Source organism: Montipora capricornis, chromosome 1, assembly GCF_036669925.1.
Source record: "Montipora capricornis isolate CH-2021 chromosome 1, ASM3666992v2, whole genome shotgun sequence".
Classification (NCBI taxonomy): Eukaryota; Metazoa; Cnidaria; class Anthozoa; order Scleractinia; family Acroporidae; genus Montipora; species Montipora capricornis.
In genome coordinates, this window is record NC_090883.1 from 21,348,864 (window position 1) to 21,368,863 (window position 20,000).

Consider the following 20,000-nt stretch of genomic DNA (forward strand, 5'->3'; position numbering starts at 1 on the left):
ACATTTTGATGTATTTCATTGAAGCACACCAGGTTGGCTTGGAACAAGAATCGGCAAAATGCCGCAATGCAACCAAGAAAGGACGAACTTCAAACAAGATCCGCTCCAACACTTAAATAACGTTTAGGTGCTTTAAACAAATTAAAAATAAACACTCAGCTTTAAGTTTATGTCCCTCCGATGCTAGCCGCCAGTATGAACCACAGCTATCATGATATGTTAAACTGGATTAAAACCAGCGAAAAATGCAGAAACATTTTTCAAACCGCTTTCCACCTGAACACGAAAAGCGTTCACTGTGTAAGAACTATAGTTGACGTAGTATGGCTGTGTAGCTGCGCCGAGCCACAGAAAGCGCGCGAAAAATGAAGCCTCCCTTTTGTTGAGGTGAGTTACTTTGGGTTGAGCCTGCATTCCAATCGAAAACTAGAACCTGGTCAGTGGTCAACTTTAAAAAAAAAACAGCTCACCTCGGTGAGCTCTAACTTAAGCCCTCGATATGGTCACGTGGTACAGTCAGCGGATACCTTGTTTTGACAGGTGTCAGTTGATCAAATGGAAGTCCAATATGAAAGATGTATGCTGTACTGACTAGCATGATACTGGTCACGTTGGCATACATGCACGTACGGACGGACGATCGATGACGTCATGACTATGAAACCACAATTTCTCGCACCGATGGGTTACCATATTTTCTTAACTATCGTGCTCTGCGCGTGCGCGTTTTCGGCGCGCCCGGAGCTCCGCTATAAAGTGATTCCTCATTTCTCAAGAAAGCAGTTAAATCGTCTGAAAAATAGTTTGTTAGATTTCCCTTACGTCCCCTAAGATTCCTTAAATACTTTTATTTTCACGAATACATATAGCTAAAACTTCGAGGACCAAAATAAACAGCTATAGGCAGTGTTTTCACGACAGCCGTTGTCTCGCTTGACATTCCTGAAAGTGGTTTGTTTGCAGATTTATATTTGAACAGACTTAACTGATTAGAGTGTAATGTGAAGTGCTACAGGGCCAACGCTTGCAAAAACGTAATCCTTCCCTGTACTTGTATATGTTAATTGCCGTGACTTTAACATCTTCAGTTCTTACGGTCTACTCCCGTCTGACCTTGTAACTCAGTCGGGAGAGCAGCGGTGATCTAACCCGGTCGTGGGTTCAATTCTCCCCCTACGCTTTTTTCTCTGTCCTGGTGTGGGTCCATTTCCATTAGTAGGGCTAACGCTCACATGGTTCATATGGGGTAGAAACCTAGCACTTTACATTACACTCTTATCCAATAGGAATCTGAGTTATGGCAAACTCACGTGGTACCGGTAAAAGTTTTCGAAAAATCTACGGGGAATCCAAGAAATGTTGCATGCCTTCCTTATTGAAAGCAAGTGAATAATCATGTTTGTGGTTAATTGTGGCTGAAAGCTTTGACTTACGTGGTTAGTGGAAAACATTCCGTCTGTTTAGAGTGGGAAGAAGGGGCTGTGAACACGTAATTTCCGGACATCAAAGTCAAAATTAGCTTCACATTTCAAATTAAAATGTGAGAAGTATAATAAAATATGTTCTTTTTTTTTTAATCAAATTGCAGTCATTTTCACTTTTGGATCTGCAACAACAGAAGCCAGCAAAAGCTACAACCAGTGACATTTGTCGTTTTACTTGTTTTTCTTTTTTGTTTTTCAGTAGTAGCATTCAACACTATGACTGAAATATTGTGACATTGCCTCCACTAACCAGATTAACTGCCGCTGAGTAAGGGCGCAAAGAATTAACAGCAAAATGAGTAGTCCATTACAGAACACGTTACTTCAAAGTCAATGTTTCAGATGTTCCATTCGAATCATTGAGATACAAAATAACCTTGTAAGTTAGGTCGCTAATCTATGTTCTTATACAAAGTGCTCTTCTAGCCAGTGGGCTTGACAATGAAATATGATTCAACTCGATCTAAATGCAACTACTGTTCGTAGTACTTGCGCGCTGAGAAAGCTGAAAGGTAAGTTGTTACGCACGATAATAGCCGCAAAGCAAACGGCATGAGGTTTTCACGGATGGCGACACATGGAACAACTATTGTCGAGATTTTCTTTCAAGAAGCTGTACAAACTTTTTAGACAAAACCATGAAAAGGAAATCACACGAAAAATCAATTTAACTTTTAAAAAATTATATCTATTATGAGATATTTTGTTTGATCATATTTCCTCAAAAGTAGTGACCAAACTAACTTCTTTTGTTAGGACATCTAAAAATTACCCTTAAAAAATTGCCGTTTTTACTTTAATATTTTTTTTTCTCTTCACGTTTTATCTCTCATTTTCTCTCACTGAGCTGTAAACGTTGTCAGTTCCAGCAAACCAGATTTTTCGCGCAATTTTAACCTCGCTAATCTCTACTTGACCATCGATTCCGACGAACGAGATATCAAATGTGTCGCCCAGAAGCTGATCTTGAACTTCTCCGTCGACAATAACTGGTTTGCCAGTGATGTCTGGAATCTCGATTTCTCTTCCGTACCTTAGCAACAAATCATCTGCGACTTCGTTACCAACACCTTCTGGGACTCCATCAAGTTGAACAATCTAATGGATGCAATAACACAGAGTTAAGAGATATATCTTATTCTTAGACATGGTCCTTCTTTAGGTAAAATGGAATTGCCTTAATTTTTTTTGGACTTCCGCATGACACTTTTGGTGCCATTACATAGTTCCAAATGACATAATGTCGCCTTCCAATTTATTCCGTGTGATGCTAATTTCAGCGTCTTTTTCCTTAACCAATTGGCTGCAAAGTAGCAGTCGAGTTTTCCGGAGTATCCCGCCGCAACTCCAGGGTCATCGTTATCGTCATTTCATTTACCTCGGTCTAGCATATAATATCTCTTTTAATACAATCGCTCCATTTCGACAATTTGGATCCTAGCAGTATTGCCAAACAGCAGTCACGTGAGCCTAATTTAATGGTCTAGTGCTCATGAGTCTCCTATCACTCATTGGTAGAGCACCTGAACTAGTCTTTCATCGGAAGGCCGTACATTTGACTCCTCCAAAGGGGCACTCGAATTTTTTCCGAGTATCCCCGAGTCGTCACCGTTAAAAAAAATATCTTCTTTTTCCTTTTTATTTTTTTATGTTTGCCAGTGCTTCGACTCTTCCTTTCTGTGGCAAATTTACTCGGTAAAAACAATAAATACCATCAACAACTACAATAACTACATGAGCCCAAAATTACCCCACATGGGGCCGATAAATTGTTCTGGTCCTAACTAAGTTGCTTTATAGCCTAGTTGGTACATCATTTCATTGGCATCGCAGAGGTCGAGGGTCCGAATCTCGTTAAAGCCGCCTAAATTTTCAGGTGTCTATAAAGTGAAAATTGCTTAAATTAAATTGTCCAGTTCAATGCAAGGATCATTTCTATCTTCCAACATTGAGTACAGCTGCAAACTCGAGAAGAAAGGAAATGAAAAACACGTTGTATCGATGTTCCTTCTTTCAGCACTGTGCTCAGCTCACTAAGATGCCTAATTTCGGCCTACTTACCTGATAGAAATCAGGGTTTTTGGTTGGAATGTGAAAAAGAAAAGTATTCGTTTGGTCGCCGTACATAAAATAGGAACTGTACTCTGGGTATTCATCTTCATCCAAGTGCTCGTAACGTGGGACATCGATGATTTTCATCTTCGCTTTCAAGAATGGATGATGATTGTCATCATCACTGGCAGGAAGACCAACAAAACAATGGAATGTTTCTCTTTCGCCGGCATAGTCGCTTTCCTCAAAGAAGACATCATGTAACCTCTTCTTCTTGCTTCTAAACACGATTGGTGGGGGCTGTTTACTGCATTGCAATAGCTCTTTTTGCTTGGAGAGGTACTGATTGGCGTCATCTTCAGACTCGAATCTCAGCTTTACGACAGTGTCGTACTGCTTGGGAGAGTTGTTAAAGTCCCCCACGTAACATGCGATCACTTCAACTTTATGGTTGACCATACCCGTGCTTACAAAAGTATGGACAGCGATGGGATCAATGACCTAAGAAAAATAGTGATATAATTAATCACTATTAATTGCCGAGGAGGGAACCTAGAAGTCCCCGCGTAAACAGGGTAAATGTATAAATTGGTAGATATTGTAGGGGAATCATTCTCAATTTGCGCAAAAAGTGCTGACCAAAGTGCTGTTCTGGTTAGCGATTAAAAAACCAAACATTGAAGTCGATCTGATGCAAATCGAGTTGCCTGGCTCAGAAATTGATTTTGTGTGGACACAACTCATGATCAGAAACAGGGGCGACGATTTGTCAGACGCAAATCGGAAACAGGGGGCGACATGTTCAGCGTATCATTTAGACGTATATCAACTTCCTTTCATACTGTCTTAGGCGGGGGCAGATGTAGTGAAACTACTACTTGTACCATTGGAATTATAAGCAATTTTAGTTTTTATCTCTCTCGGAAATATTTGTTGTCCTTATAGTATACCTTAGTATATCCCTATCAAAACTACTGCAATATTGTATGGTCCGCAAATTATCCCTCTAATTTAAACAGGCTTCTTCTCCTGCAGAAACGTATCGTTAGAATCATAGGTGGAGTTGATTATTTTGCTCATACTGGACCCTTGTTTTACAGCCTTAACATCCTCGACGTCTTTAACATAAATGCTTTCCTTGTGGCTTGCTTTATGTAATCTTATCATAATCACTTTCTCCCTAACACTTTTGACAATCTTTTCTCTACTCATCAACAAATTCATACGTATAATACGCGGAATGCTGCCAATTACTGTTCACATTACTGCAGAACTAATATTAAGCAGTTTACGATCCTACATCAAGGTCCCAAGGTTGGGAATTTCCTATCTCGTAATTTGACCTTGTCCAGCAGTTATCCTAGCTTTAAGACCTCATTAAAAAAATTTCTTCTCGATAGGACACTAAATTAAACTCGCCCACCGGCTATTCCTATTTTTTGTTTTACGATCTACTGTATCGATCGAGGTGCCCAGTGTTAATAAGCTTTTAGCTTCTATTGGGTATCCTCGCTACACTGTCAAAAAATATATATGTATATATATATTCTTACTGGTTGATTTTATCATTGTAACGTTTAGTGTGGCAAATATAAATAAATAAATAAATAAAATAAATACTGAATTATGTTGGTGACCATTCAATAATTTATTAGTTCTATCACTCGGCAAAATCTCACAATCTCATTTAAGGTAAATATTAACATTGACAACATCCCACAAAAACCGTTTCAGTTTACATAAGTTTAGTGGAGGTTAAAAACATTCAACCTCGAACCCGACATAGCTCTCAGTCACTCGGCAGCCCTGAGTTTGAGCAGCAGAACATCTGAACTCAGTTCCTTTTTTTTTTTTTCGTTTATTCTAAAGCAGGTGGTGGCCAACTACTTTGGTCACCACACATATTGAAACGAATCTGTTATTGTTTTATTTTAGGTCTGTGAACTTACAATGCAAATAGTGTGAAATAAACTGAACTCGAACTTAAAATTAAACTCACATTACTCTTGTTTAAAACATTCGGGTTTCTCTTCAAGTAATTCCACGTCACCAGTTACTGGTTAAGTCGATATTTCCATTATTCGAATTTTGCGAGTGCTAAGATTTAAAACTAAAATTTCTTACCGTTCCAATGGCACAAAGAATGGTGTTTCTCATGATGACAGCCATGTTGTCCAGAAACTCTATGGATGTTGCCCAGGGATCCATGCAGGTTGTTATGATAAATTTGACAGGTGTGTCACCATTAGGTTCCAACTAAGATGAGAGAATATGGAAAATTCATTTAATGTCATAGCAGGGAAAAGGTCATCGTAAATTTAAGTACACAAATGCTACAATAATCAATATATGAATCCCCGTGCGTAGAATCGATAGAGAACGTCTCGGTCATACACTAAAAAAATCAACTAAAACAAGCATACTAATCTATTTTCGAGCTGCATGGTAATTGACGTCAGAAACAAGCTGTCAGGTACCCTGCGAGCAGAGTCTCTTTCGATCTTCCTAGATACGTCGGGAAGAGGAAAGTAGACTCTGCCAGCCGGCTCGACTTTCTTTGATTTGCCGCTCATCCAAAGGAATGGATGAGTCAGTCCAGTTTCGACTTGTCAAACCTGTTTTTTTAGTTTGTGCGTATGATCAATCTCCACGCGTCATCAATATTTTTTTAAATTTACAACAGCTTGACAATTTTTAACTCTCTAAATTCCCATGAGTATTTCCTCCGTAACTATTTTGCCAGAATTGAGAAACCTATTCATTTTTTAAGTAAAAATTGAAATGGCAATTTAAAACCTTGAACTATCTTGAGTTTCCAAGGAAATGATTCCCTGCGTTGTCGTGTGTTTGCCGTAGTTCTTCGAAGATACGCCTACTGTTTGTTTTGGTTTTGTGGTTTCGCGGTTACCAGTGACTGACTCCCGAATACATTTCAGTTTTTAACGCATGCTCAACACGAAATGTCGAGCCGTCTGGCAGAGTCTACTTTCCTCTTCCCGACTTCACTAGGAAGATCGAAAGAGACTCTGCTCGCAGGGTAGCTGTCAGGTTACAATTTCTCGAAATGTCCCTGCGTGTACGAGCAACTTGAATTCACTGTTCTGCCAATGGTGGGACTCCACTGTTGGCTCCTCCACATTCTATAATAATTATATCACATTTGTTCATTGAAGGATATCGTTGATTTTCTTGAAAATAAATCTGTTATGGCCAACATTACTGTTATACAAACTCACCCCAAGTCTCTCCTTAAAATCTGCCACTGCAGCACTGTGCTTGTAAGGTATCATACTTGAAGCGGTGACAATCATCGGAATGTGATGAGCTGAGTGTTCATCTGAAGTGTGGCGAAGGCTTTGAAACAGTGCCGTGTTTATTGCATTGCATAATTCAACACTTTTGTTATCTTTAAGGTTTACAGAGAAACATGGCATCAGAGTGTCTGGTCCAATCTCTTTGAGGTATTCCATAGCCTCTTCGTCCTTTAATATAGAGAGGGAAATTATGATATTTTACTTCTCCAGCTGCTCTGTAAAATAGTATCTGAGGAAGAGACGATTGTTGTGTGTCATTGGTTTACCTGGCTTCCATTTTAAAATCAACGACAATCATCATCATCATCATCATCATCATAATCAGTAGCAGCAGCTGTCGTTGTCATCATTGTTATCAACATGATAGTCGTCATTTTGACGTCATCTAGGTCGTCACCATCGTCATCGTCAGTCATCGTCATCATTCGAACCATTGCAGGGTATTTGATAGCTTTTCAAAGAACCCGATTTAATAACGAACGTACTGAACATTGTTATTTTCCGCTGTAGCAAATTCGGAGCAAACCCTCAGTGAAGCCTGGGTCCCCTATAAAATTCTCTACAGTAAAGCTGTTTACCTTCTTGATTTGAAGGGGAAAAAAAAACTTAAGTAATCGCGTGGGTGAAATTTTGTTTAGTAATAATTTGGAAGCCTAGGATTTATTGCGGATCATTGTCTCGTGTTTCTTCAGCCCATGACTTTCTGAGAAAAAAAGGGGAAAAATAGGCCAACAAATTGACAAATTTATAGTGTCAAAGTACCGGACGTGAAATGATAAACAACCGGACGAAACGTCCAGGCTTCGGTCTCAAAAGAATATTGGGATCAAAATACTACCAAAAGAGCAAGGATTTTAAGATACCTGAACAAGTTGCTCGTTAGATTTCCCCAGAATCCTTTCTTTTATGAATCTAATCTGTTCCTGTTCAGACCAGTTTTTGAATTTAGGAAGAGGTTTCGTTGTCTGGACGACAAAGTTGTCGTCTTCCTTGGCTAACGTCAGCCACAGGCAGTACACTATCTTGGAAGTAAACATGCATTCAGCAAGAATACGGCCGTATCCATTTTTATGAAGACCAATAACCTGCATAGCGTAAGAAGTTGACATTAGCCAAATGTGCGGCATTCTAAAGGGTGACTTCACAGCTTGTTTGCTATCTTTCAGAGTTGTTTTAAACCATATGATTCCAACTTGGATATTTTTGCTAGCTTGTGGTTATCAAGATCTTTGATATCCAACAGAACGTGTCGCTTTAAGTCTGTACATTTTCTAAATGCCACGGACAAGGTTTTAGATCCTAGGGTAAATGTAGTTGTTTATCGGAGTTTAGAGGACAACTTTGTGACGTCATTTGTCTGTATTACCAGTCAATATGAAGATGGTGAGAAGGGCGAGGGAACACTTTTTGGCGCTTATTGGAATCGGCTTTTTGGAATTAGATTGCAATTATATATATCTGACTTTCTTCAGTCCATCTTTGATGAGTTAAAAACACTAATGATTCTTCATCAACGGCTTGTGATATACGCTTTGCATATCCCTCTACATTATGTATACATTTGCTTTTACATTTCTTGGGGTAATACTAAAGTTGTTGCTCTTATTATTCCTATAGAACGTGGGCGAATCGCAAAAATGAAACGAATATTGTTACCAAAAAAAAGCGAGTGATAATTAGTTTACCCTGTTTGCCAGCATAACTCCTGCCGCTGCCGCTCCGGGCTTCGATCCCTCGAGACCGACGTCTCCAAGAGTGAATTTTCCATGGTAATAAGCAACACCAGCGTTGATTCGAAGAAATGAGTTCATAGTTTTATCTCGATAACAGATTGCCCCTGCTGGGTAGGGACAGAAGCCTGATTTGTGAGGATCAATGGTAATGGTATCGCAGTGATGGAGCGCTGACAACTGCTCCTGGACGTAGGTACTCAAATACATCTCGGGCACGAAGCCTTCCAGCTCTGTGGCTTGTGAAACTGAGCTTTTCGGTGGGTCACGCAGCATGCTGCAAAAGTATCCTCCCCAGGCCCCGTCAGCATGGATGCTAAAGTTGAGACCCTTCAAAAAAAAGACCGAAGTTGACAAAGTTTTATTGTGTTGCTTTGTTGTTTTATTATTATTATTATTATTATTATTATTATTATTATTATTATTATTATTATTATTATTATTATTATTATTATTATTGCTTTGATGATCCATACGATGTTTTTGAAATTCATCTTTAATCAAGCCATGTTTCGGATGAAACATCATCCATCTTCAGTTGTACAATGAGAAATAAACTAAAGTTGAGCAATAAATACTGTAACAAAGTGAGATATAACATGAATAATTAAGGATGAAGGCGAGAACATAACAACCACGAAACAAAACAGAAAAAAACAGACTATTTAAGCTAAGAAAAGAAACTAATTAGTATGGAAAGGATAAATTGGGAATTTAAAGATGGCTTCTCCCAAAGGATATGCATGGCTTTCTTAATTTTCAATTGGAATCGTTTGGAAGCAGAGTCGAGGATTTTAGAACAGTCTTCTGAACACCGGGAGCGACAATTTTCAGAACCTCTCAAGTGCGTAAAGATATGGGAATGTTTGTCGGAGGCGAGATGTTCACGGATGCGTGTGGCGAAGTGTCTATTGGTTTCACCAATATAACAGGCATTACAGCCTGCACATGAAAACTTGTAAATGACTCGCGATCGTAAACCCGCAGGGATAGGATCCTTCGTCCCAAACCAACTCCTGATTTTAAACGGGGTGAACACCAACTTAATTTCCAGGTCGCTGCAAAATGTGTTGACTAATTTCTTAATTCTGCGATGTGTTATGATGGTTTGGTACAGATAACTAATACTTTAGCATATAATGCGTATAATTTGAAAAGCGAGTTTACAACACACAGCGCGCGTGCGCTGGTATTACTTAATAGCTACATTGAGCCATCATGCTAAAGATCTCTATATACGCACGTTTGGGCGTATATAACATGACCTGTGCAGTTCGATTTTTAGAATCAATTTTTTGGCCTAGTGCGGACAGTGAATGAAGTAAATGGACATGGAACCCAGGACCAGCAACATTTTTCTCTCGGTATAGACTTTTTAGCAAGCAGGGAAGCAGCAGCTCCTTGTTCCATAACAGAATGCACGAATTAAACAAAGGCACTCAACAAGAACTAGAAGCGGCAAAAGTTTGTCTGTGGCAACTTTTAAAGGTAGAACTTTCTGTTTTCATCGAGCGCCGGAGGTGCGAGCTTCAAGGGGGTCCGGGGACATACCTCCCTGTGAAATTTTGAACATTCGATTGTCTGAGTCTGTATTTATGCGTTTTGAAGACAGTATGATATGAAAACAGACAGTCAAAAGCAAACTAAAGAAAACGTTGATATTACTCAAACTTTTGCATTTCAAAATGGATTGAGGGGGGGGGGGGGGGGTAAAGACTACTTTACGTATGTATTTTACACTTTTAGAGAACAATGTCACTATTTCAAAAATAACAAATAAGGAAATAGAGTTGAAAATCCGTATCATTTCCTGGGTTTGCTCATCATGATCTTTCAGTGCCAAGCTCAAGCCTTCTACACAAACAGAACTTTACAACCGGTATATGTCTCTTTTGTCAAGTCACTTTTTTAAAATCATTGGTCAACAAAAAGGTAGACTTCCGCAGCCTGTGGGGAGAGGGGTGCGGACGCACTTGTCGTACCTCCTTCTCTACGGGCCTAAACCGAGCTCTTTGGGATATAGAGTAAGCATAAAGACCTAGTATTACGATATGGTTACTGATAATCAGAGAAGACTCGAAAATATTGGACTTTAAAAAAATCTACTTTTGGAGGATTAAGTCACCTGAGATATTCCAATTTAGTCATTCATTAATTAAGCTTTGGCTTTCAAATGGCTGAACATAACTATAGTTTGTAATGGAAATTTGGCCATTAAATAACACTTCGGGAAATATTCTAGCTCGTAAATCCGGCCTATGAGTTTCTAATCTTCGAAGTTTTCTGATATTAGAGAGATCAGAGAGATTTAAACCAGAAGTCCATCATCCAGAAATGCCCATCTTTCACATATGGTCTCGGCATGTCAGTTTACCACATTATCAAAATTTAGGGTACTTTCCATTGACCGTAGTCTAGAATAGGAATACTTGGATCCTTCGTTATTACGGAGACTCGTATTAAAATTGTCAAACACTGGCTAAAATGCTATTTTAAACATATCCTTATTACCCTTGGTGCTTCAAGACGCCAGACAATTTATTCATTCCAAAGCTAAAACACCGAAGCCTTTAAAAACAGCTTCCGATACAAGGGCGCTGTTGCAGGGAATAATCTTTCTCGCGAGGCTAAGCAGGCCACTATATCTAAAATAATTTTTATTCATTTTTAGAGCCTGATGTAGTATTATTAATTGGGATGTAAAGATTTTTATTTATAGTTGGTCTGAATCTTTAAGTCCTTTTTATATTTTACTTGTACTTGTGCTTGTACTTCTATTCTTATTCCGGAACTGGGTCAATCGAACGCACCCTTAGAATATGGATCCCGCCAAATTGTGGCCAATCAGGTTAGGCCCGATAACCAGAACACCTCTGATTGGTATGCAACCGATTAGCCGCACATGCCTCAAAATCAAGGATCGCGCAAGTAGCAAAAATATGGAAAGCCATAACTTTCTTTGTCATTATGTGATGTTGGGTGACGTTAAAAGAAGATCTCAACAGATTCATGATGGAAACACCACACGTAACCATCAAACCTCACTTTGTAATGACAAAACCACACCACAAAACAAAACTTCAAGATAAGAAAAAAACTTGAAGATTACATAAGAAAGTTATGACCTTTTATAAAAATACCGCTACGTTTTTGTTTTTTTTTTTTTTTTCCCGCAAAAATCTATCAGTATCCGTCCTTAGGGGTTTAAAGACTTTGACGGCGACGTCGATGAATATGTCACTTCGAAATACAACTTCACACAATCCTAAGTCTTTTGCGGTTATCGGTTATTTCATTTCGTTCTCTTTGTACAGAGTGGGCGAGTTATCCTCAAACTGAATTTATACGAGCGGTTTCAGAGAAAAAATATAGAATGAAAGATTCGCATTTGTACGTTCACATTGTCGTTAAACCTCAAATTTCGTGATTTCACGTCTTCGTTATGCAGAGTGCAGCAATAAAAAGCGTGCCGCAAGTGCAGCAGCCGTGATTGTTTTTCCTCTTTTAACCAATCATATTATTGTTTAGTGGCGTTGTGTCGCAGCCGAAGCCGTAGCCGTAGCCGTAGTCGTTTCTTAAAGTCTATTAGAAAAAACGGCAACGGCTACGACTACCACAGCGCCACAAAACTACACGTGCTACACGTGCAGCAAGCGTCTTAGCACACATTTTTGCGTTTGCAGTTTGCAACAACGACGTGAAATCTGATTCACCAAATTTGAGGTTTCAACGACAACTTCAGCGTACAACTGTAACCCTTCCAAACCATGTTTTTTTCTCTCTGGAAACTGCTCGTATCCGAAATCTGCTCGAAATCCGCCCACCTTGTACGACTTGAACGAGATGGAAATGTCGAGGTCGCCGTCGTAGATCTTAAAGTCCCTCATAAACGAAAACTGACGGGCCGCATTCCATCGCAGATCGACACTTTTCATTGGGTTATGGGCCTCTGGCATCGCGCGTTAACGGCAAACGCCAAACGTCGAACTAAAATCATCGCGTTAACGGCCAACGTCGAACCAGGCAAAATGGGCCTTTTGCCAAAAATGGAACAAACTTGTTTGATATCAATTAATTTCTTGCCTGTCCGTGACAGGTATCCACTAACAGCTACTAACCTTTGAAAAGTGAGAGAAAAGTTAGTATCAGAGAAATTTCATACTTTTGTGAAAAGCAGCAACCCTCACTTTGCACCTTGCCGTTTTAAGTAAACGCGATGTTCAGTAGCGAGAAATTTTCTTTGGCGTTGAGTAACAAAAAAATTGTGGACTCACGAGGAGTACTGGGATGACGAACATCGTTGTCTATAAAGTACAGACAACGCTGACTCACACTTCGATTAGTTAAATTCCGTTAAAGTGTCCGAAGTCCGAACGAATATTATTTTCAATTGGCTAGCTTTTCAAAACACACGCAAACATTGTGTCGAATCCAGACCATGTATGTAAATGTATGAAAAATCATGGTGATATACAGAAACAGAACGAAAGAAACTACCAATTGACCGAGTAGGAAAATATAATACTATTTGTTTGTCCCCCCAATTTTTGCATAAGTATTGTTTTAATGTCCTAAGAGAAACTAGAAACAATTTTTATGCGAAATTTGGGGGACAAACATATTAACAAATAGTATTATGGTATTTTCCGACTCGGTCAATTGGTTGTTTCTTTCGTTCAGTTTCTGTGATGATTTTAATTTTATTACCAGGGGTTAACTCAACTCACTTTCTTTCTAAATTCATCTCTCAAGTCCAGAACATCAGTGAGAGGATCCACCGCGCTTTCTTCAGTAGTTCCCATGACAACTGCCACTGTTACAACTGGAATCTCCTGTTGCATTTTCTCCGTAAGAATGCGCTTCAAATCTAAAAGAACATCAAGTTCAGAACAAATCAATGTTATCAGATTAAGAACAATTGATGCACACTTCCCTCTCTCTTAATATTTTCCTTTTTAGTGTTAATACTTCGTTGGTGTTCCTTCCTCCTCCCTAAGCCTGGTTTGCAATCAAGCCGTAGCTTTTGAAGTGCGTGACACATGCTTTGTGAAAGCAGAAAGATTCCAGTAACCAGCTGGCCCAAAAGTCAATTGATGTGAAAAACTTCCCACATTCAAGAAAATCCTGACTAGAATGGTCAGAAAAATCTCTGTAGCTAGTGACCTCAAAATTGGGACAAAGTTAAGCCATAATTAAAATCCCCTCTATAAATTTACCTTTTGGGTCCATCCGAGCATCTTTATCCTTAGCCACAGCAATTAGGCTCTCTCGTCCAAGTCCAAGGATTGTCACTGCCTTAGCAAAAGACACGTGCGAGGTCCTTGGAACCAAAACGCAGGCAGTGTTTTTCAGCTCATGACGTCGGGCAAATTCTTGCGCTCCTATTGACTCATAAAGGTAACTTCCCATGATCTCCATAAATTCCTGATGTTCAAGTTTAGTCACAGCTTCCACTTCAAAAGGCATCTTTAAGACAGTGTCCACATCGAGATTGAGCAACTCCCACTGAGATGCGCTTGTTATTTCCACTTCTTTTCCTCTTTGAGGAATCAGGACCTTCAATAAGGAAAAGCAAAATCAGTTGATAAAAGTTAATAAGTAAATAAATAAAGAAATAAATGATAGAGAGAGAGAGTTAGTATTGAGTGTTTAAGCTTGTCATCAAAAGCATGGAAATACTCACAGGCCAACTTTATCCTCTCATTTAAAGTTGCAACATATTTGTAGGAAATAGGGTAAAAATGCGCAACAATCAAACAAGTTTCAATCTTTGATTTTTGGGAAAACCTATATTTCAGCTTCACTTTTGCTGTAAACGCGACGCTAAATCTCTCTATTAGCTCAAAGAAAACGATTAAACTAAGGCTAAAGTCGTTCGGAAGCCCATATTATGGAACGAAACTCCATTACAATAGCTTCCCTTCCTAAATTTACAGCGAGACTATTTCATGATTAATTCGTCTAGAGAGAGTTCATATCACTTTTCATGTCATTTGTTATGCAGCCGTACGACCGCAAGAACTTTACTTATCTATGGTCAAAATATCTGGGAAATAGTCAAAACAATTGTACACGGACAGGACCCACCATACATCGAAAAAGTTGTACCCCATCCCTCCCACCTTAAAAGATGGTCTCTTGGTTGATTAACCCCCTCTCTATCGAGAGTAAGCACTGACGAAAAGATTCAATCCTCGCTATGCTGACTTCCTATAGATGCAAGCTTCATGCAGACAGATTATTTTAAATGCTTTATTTCCAGTATTCAGGTCAATAATTTTTGTTCATGAGGTTCATCAGGTAGATGGCGTCTTGTATACCACCCCTCCCCTTAAACAAGGTGGGTCAGGCTCTTCGAGTACACTTGTTTTGACCACTTCCCTCTCAGCCGCTTAAATGGTCATCAGAATTATGACCTAATAACTTTGATGTCATTAACTGAGAAGAACCGAAATTTACTTCGAATTGCCCAAATTGTTTTTTCAAAGCTGTATGTTCCACACCTTGTAGCCTCTAGCATTAGCGAGTCTGTCCTCCTTCAACAAAGCTTCTTTCAATCCCAATGGAAAATACTTGACATTTCTTGCCGCCCAAATCGCTTCAATGTTCGCAAGGGACCCACCACTCGCCAAGTGCCCTAGGCATTTATCTTCTTCGTATCCCATCATTTCACACAAATCCTTTCCTACTTCCACTTCAAACTTGGTGGTAACGGTGGAGGATTCTGCGCAACAGTTGTTTTGATTAAAGAGCATTGCAGAGATGTAACCAAGATTTGCTGGCATGTTCGTATCCCAGTTAACGTGACCCTGTGATAAAATAAAAGAAAGACAAAACTCAAGATATACCATGTAAGAGAATGCTCTCAGATTCCTTTGCTTTGGAATCCGGATCCAGCAGTCCAGAATTTCGCAATTCCACCACGATCCGGAATCCGAAGTACCGGTTTGGAGATTTCATCTAAGACTGTCTTAGTTTACATTACAATGAGCGTAACGCTGTGGTAAGTGACGAGTATACGAGATCATAAACTAGATTCCCTTAATATGAGTTTGCCTTAATGAACGGAAATTTAAGCATGGCAAGTATAAAGGAGGGTTACCTTGTATCTGGAGCTGAAAAATGGTACTGAGTTTCCTAGATCCCTTTGCAAGTTGTCCAGTTCTGTCTTTAGATTCTTCAAGGCCTTCTTAAAGGATCCTTGCGAGCGAAGTTCGTTCGTTACATAAGGAGGATCACAGGGAAAGTAACTGAAAATAACACGAAATCTTAAGTAGGTGATACAAGGTTCAACATTTTGCAGCATTCCGAGTTAATCAGAAAATGTTAACATGATGTCATTGGCTTCTTGAGGATGGGAAACGAGTGATTATTAACGTAGTCCAACTGACAGTAACTTGTTAAGCAGATAAGGGGTCCCTCTGTTTTTGTCCATTTACCTCCAATAAATTTGTCGGAAAAATATTCAACAAAGTGCTTAGCCTGTTTTAGCCGCCGTTTCAACAAGGAATGATACACTGTAACAGAACTGCAGAATTTGTTGATGTCCTAATGTAAACCGCGTATAACCGGCCCAAAATGCTTAACTTGTATTTTTGGTCCGGCTCAAAGACATGTTTTGCACCTAACGAACCCCAAGATGTGTGACTGAGGAACAACCCTCAATTGTCGATTAAAACCCAGTTAAAGATTGTTGCTCATTACAAACGTTGGCGCTAGAAGATGATATAATTTCAATAAAAAACTCCTCAAAGACGGGGTTGTGATTCATGCTTTTTTTTATTTGTTTTTTTTTTTTTGTTACCTTTGACGAAATTTAACATGCGACTCGACGGCTCTTGTCAAGAGGTCCTGAAATATATCCCCGTTTTCTCCATTAGGGCCCAGAAACCAGGCTCCCATTGCTGCACAGGGATTATTATCTATGAAATCGTCTGAGCTGAGGGAAGACAGCCGACGCATTGGTGAATACATGAGAGCCCGTGACAGGCTTGAGCGCCGTGGTACATCAAGGTCAAGTTGGTAACTAGGTCTTCTCCGATTTGCTGAAAACATGGTAGAAAGCTGGAGAGGAAAAAAAGTACGTCAATGAGTAATATATTACTATGATTAATGATCATTTTCTCCATTCATTAAGTTGGTGTGAAACAGGTGTTCAGAAAATGGTGTTGGGTATTCCAGACCACTCGTTTTTTACGTACAGGAACGTGCCCTCAGAGCAGTTTTCAAAGCAAAAACTGAAACTTAAAGGGACTTGCTAATTAGAGCTGGCCTTCGAAGTCTCTACCAAAAGAGACTACACCGAGAACATTGCCGTTTTAATATTTAAAGTCGAAAACGGCCTAGCGCCAAGCTATATCAAGGAAATACTTGACTCTGCCCCTAATAGCTATAACTTGAGAAATAACTAAAGGATTTTAACGATGAAATGATATATGAAATGGATCATTTATGAACTGCGGATATGAAATCAAGTGAATCTGTGATCTTCGCAGTTATGAACGCAATTATTGCAATTGCGCAAAGAAGCCTGAAAATTCAGGACATCAACGGGGTTTGACCCCGTGACCTCACGATACCTCGCGATATCCTACGTTTTAATACAGTACGCTGTGGAAAGTATTCCCTACATTACTTCGGACCCTATCCTTGGGGCAAACTAAGTCAGAGTAACCGGAACAAGCAAACAATCAAGAGTTTCACGGACAGTATCAAGAAAAAAGATACATCCATGTTAAATTAACAGAGGGTGCATGTAAATAATAATGTAATAATGCAAGCATCGTGTTAGCGTTTTCCTCTTTCAAAGTAGGTAGCCTCTTTAGTGTGAAAGACCCTGTCCCCAATGGACTGCGATCATGTGTTGTTTATAAATTTTCGTGTGTAGGCTGTGCAGCTTGCTATGTCGATGAAACCACCCGACATTTCAACACACGTGTAAGGGAACATTTGGAAACGGACAGGTCCTCACACATTTTCAAGCATCTGGAGAGCTCCTTAGCGTGTCGCTCTGCATGCTCCCGTGACAATTTTGCCATCATTGATCAGGCATCTTCGCGGTTTGCTCTCAAAATCAAAGAGGCGTTGCACATATTTTGGGACAAACCAACACTTAACACACAGGTCAAACACGTTAATTTGAAACTTTCTGTTTAATTTTGAATTACTATTGTCGTAGTCTTAATTACTGTCATTATTATTATTGTAATTTCTCTAGTATTTATATTTCACTGTAATTTATTGTTCATTTCACACTGAAGATGGCAGAGGCAACTGCCGAAACATGTCTGTAAAACTCAGGAGTGTCGTGTTTTTCTTAAAATTAGTTTCTTCACTGCTTTTATCTAGACCATTTGAAATAATAATAATAATAATAATAATAATAATAATAATAATAATAATAATAATAATAATAATAATAATGTAATATATGTAACTCAGAATTTTTCTTACTTATTAGCTAGTTTTAAATTAGAAATCACTTTAAATTGTCATGAACGTGATTTCTTAGTATTTTTTTGCAGTATCTTATAATATATTTTATCTTTTCTTTATCTACTATGTCTGTATAATGTATATATAGTTCAATGTATTATTTTATTTCAGTTATACTTTATAAATTGTCCCCTATTAGTTTGTTTGGTAAATACCATAGACATGCATAGCCACTTAAATATCAAAATCATTCATTCATTCATTCATTCATTCATTCATTCATTCATTCATTCATTCATTCATTCATTCATTCATTCATTCATTCATTCATTCATTCATTCATTCATTCATTCATTCATTCATTCATTCCTTCATTCATTCATAAAGATGCTATAATTGTACCAGGGTTTAGTTCAACTCAGTTGTTCGTTTTATTGTTACTGTAGTATAAACGCAGAACAATGAAGAATTAATCTAGAACTTATTTTGCAATTTAAGCCATTGTCCCATATAGACGTCTATCATTTTTGTGAGACAATTGCTTAAATTGTCCTGATAAGTGCTAGGATCACATCAATCCTTAGTACATATACTTTTAGTACATAAAACCACAAAGAATCATCAAATAATTGCTAAAATAGCACTTGGTTAATCATACAACAGTAGGCAATTATTGAAGGAACATTGTATTAATTAAAGACATACATTTGAACTGCGGGAATGAAACAAGTTAAAATTCATGGTTTCGTTGCTAAATTAACGGGCATAACTTCGATGAACGTAAACCTTAACGTATATGGAGATTAATGGTGTCTTTATGACTTGTGTTCCTCTCTTAATAAACCCCGTTTCGTTTTTGTACTCCTCATATAGATGTTTCTTCTGCCCTTGTGCAATATTTTCCACCAACAAGGACGCTTTTAAATGAAATCAATATCCATTAGCTACACTGTACGAAAGCCGAAAACTTCATAAAATAAGAAAACTTACCTTAATTTCTCAAGGGTTATTGCAGAGTCTCTTTTGACTGGTACGAACACTGAAAACGGCGCCTCTAGAAATCTTTTGTACTCTGACGGCCTGATCGACTGAGTCTTCAAGTTAAATATGCCTCGAAGAGCCTCCAAGAGGAAATTGCGACGTCAAACTGATAATTCGTGAAACCGCGAAATTAAGAACCACTAATTCAAAACGGAAACCTCTAGTGCTGGTGTATTGACGTGCCATAGGCCATCGTTGGAAAAAGAGCTTTAAGGTGATTCTTTTAATAATAAAGAAATATTTAAATCAATTTTACGCACGCTGCCGCCATTTAAATTGGTTAGAGAAGATAAATATTTGAAATTTTTAATTGGATTTAATAAAGCAACATTAGGGGCCTCTTCATACGATCGCGATTGACCGACCAGGTTGTCTCGGTGTCCGGGATCGATAAAATTGGTTTAATAGTTCTTCTCTCATGAGAAATTCCTTATATAACATTACATTTATATTATATTATATTATATCATATTATAGTATAGTATAGTATAGTATAGTATAAATTAGTATAATATATTATATTATGTATGTTATGTTACATTATATTTTTTTAGTTATTATTTTTTTCTTTTTGTGTTACATCGAGGCAAATGTGTTCCGCTATCTCCCCTCCTTTATTGAGTGAAAATCTGTCACGCAAATGGTTTGCCCTGGGAAAAAAAAGCTGAGCAAATGTCTTCACGGAGAAAAATTCTGTCATAATGGAGAACAAAGATCTCTGATTGGTGAACACTTCAGTGGAATTAAAGCTGCCATTAAACTAAGAATTAGCTTATTTGAACATTATAACATCCCACTCAGACAGTCTGTTGATAGCGTTGCACAACTGAAGTGGTCGCGTGCGTAAACGGACCTTCATCTTCAGAATAGAATCGGATCAGTAGTGTAGCAGCTCTCATAATCTGCTATTGTTTGGTATTGTAAGCAGCTTCCGTTATTTTTAA

The 20,000-nt window shown here is 38.5% G+C and overlaps 1 protein-coding gene across 1 annotated transcript; it reads right to left on the bottom strand.

Annotated features, from left to right (window-relative positions):
- Positions 1-1,583: 1,583 nt before the first annotated feature.
- Positions 1,584-19,116, bottom strand: LOC138025602 (uncharacterized). Its single transcript, XM_068872810.1, has 12 exons — positions 19,006-19,116; positions 16,385-16,644; positions 15,683-15,830; positions 15,084-15,389; positions 13,797-14,136; positions 13,308-13,447; positions 8,536-8,910; positions 7,714-7,935; positions 6,773-7,018; positions 5,661-5,792; positions 3,546-4,037; positions 1,584-2,582 (listed from the first exon to the last, which is right to left on the bottom strand). The coding sequence occupies exons 2-12, from the start codon at positions 16,633-16,635 to the stop codon at positions 2,307-2,309; spliced, it is 2,928 nt and encodes a 975-aa protein (XP_068728911.1). The 5' UTR covers positions 16,636-16,644; positions 19,006-19,116; the 3' UTR covers positions 1,584-2,306.
- Between the last annotated feature and the right edge of the window lie 884 nt (positions 19,117-20,000).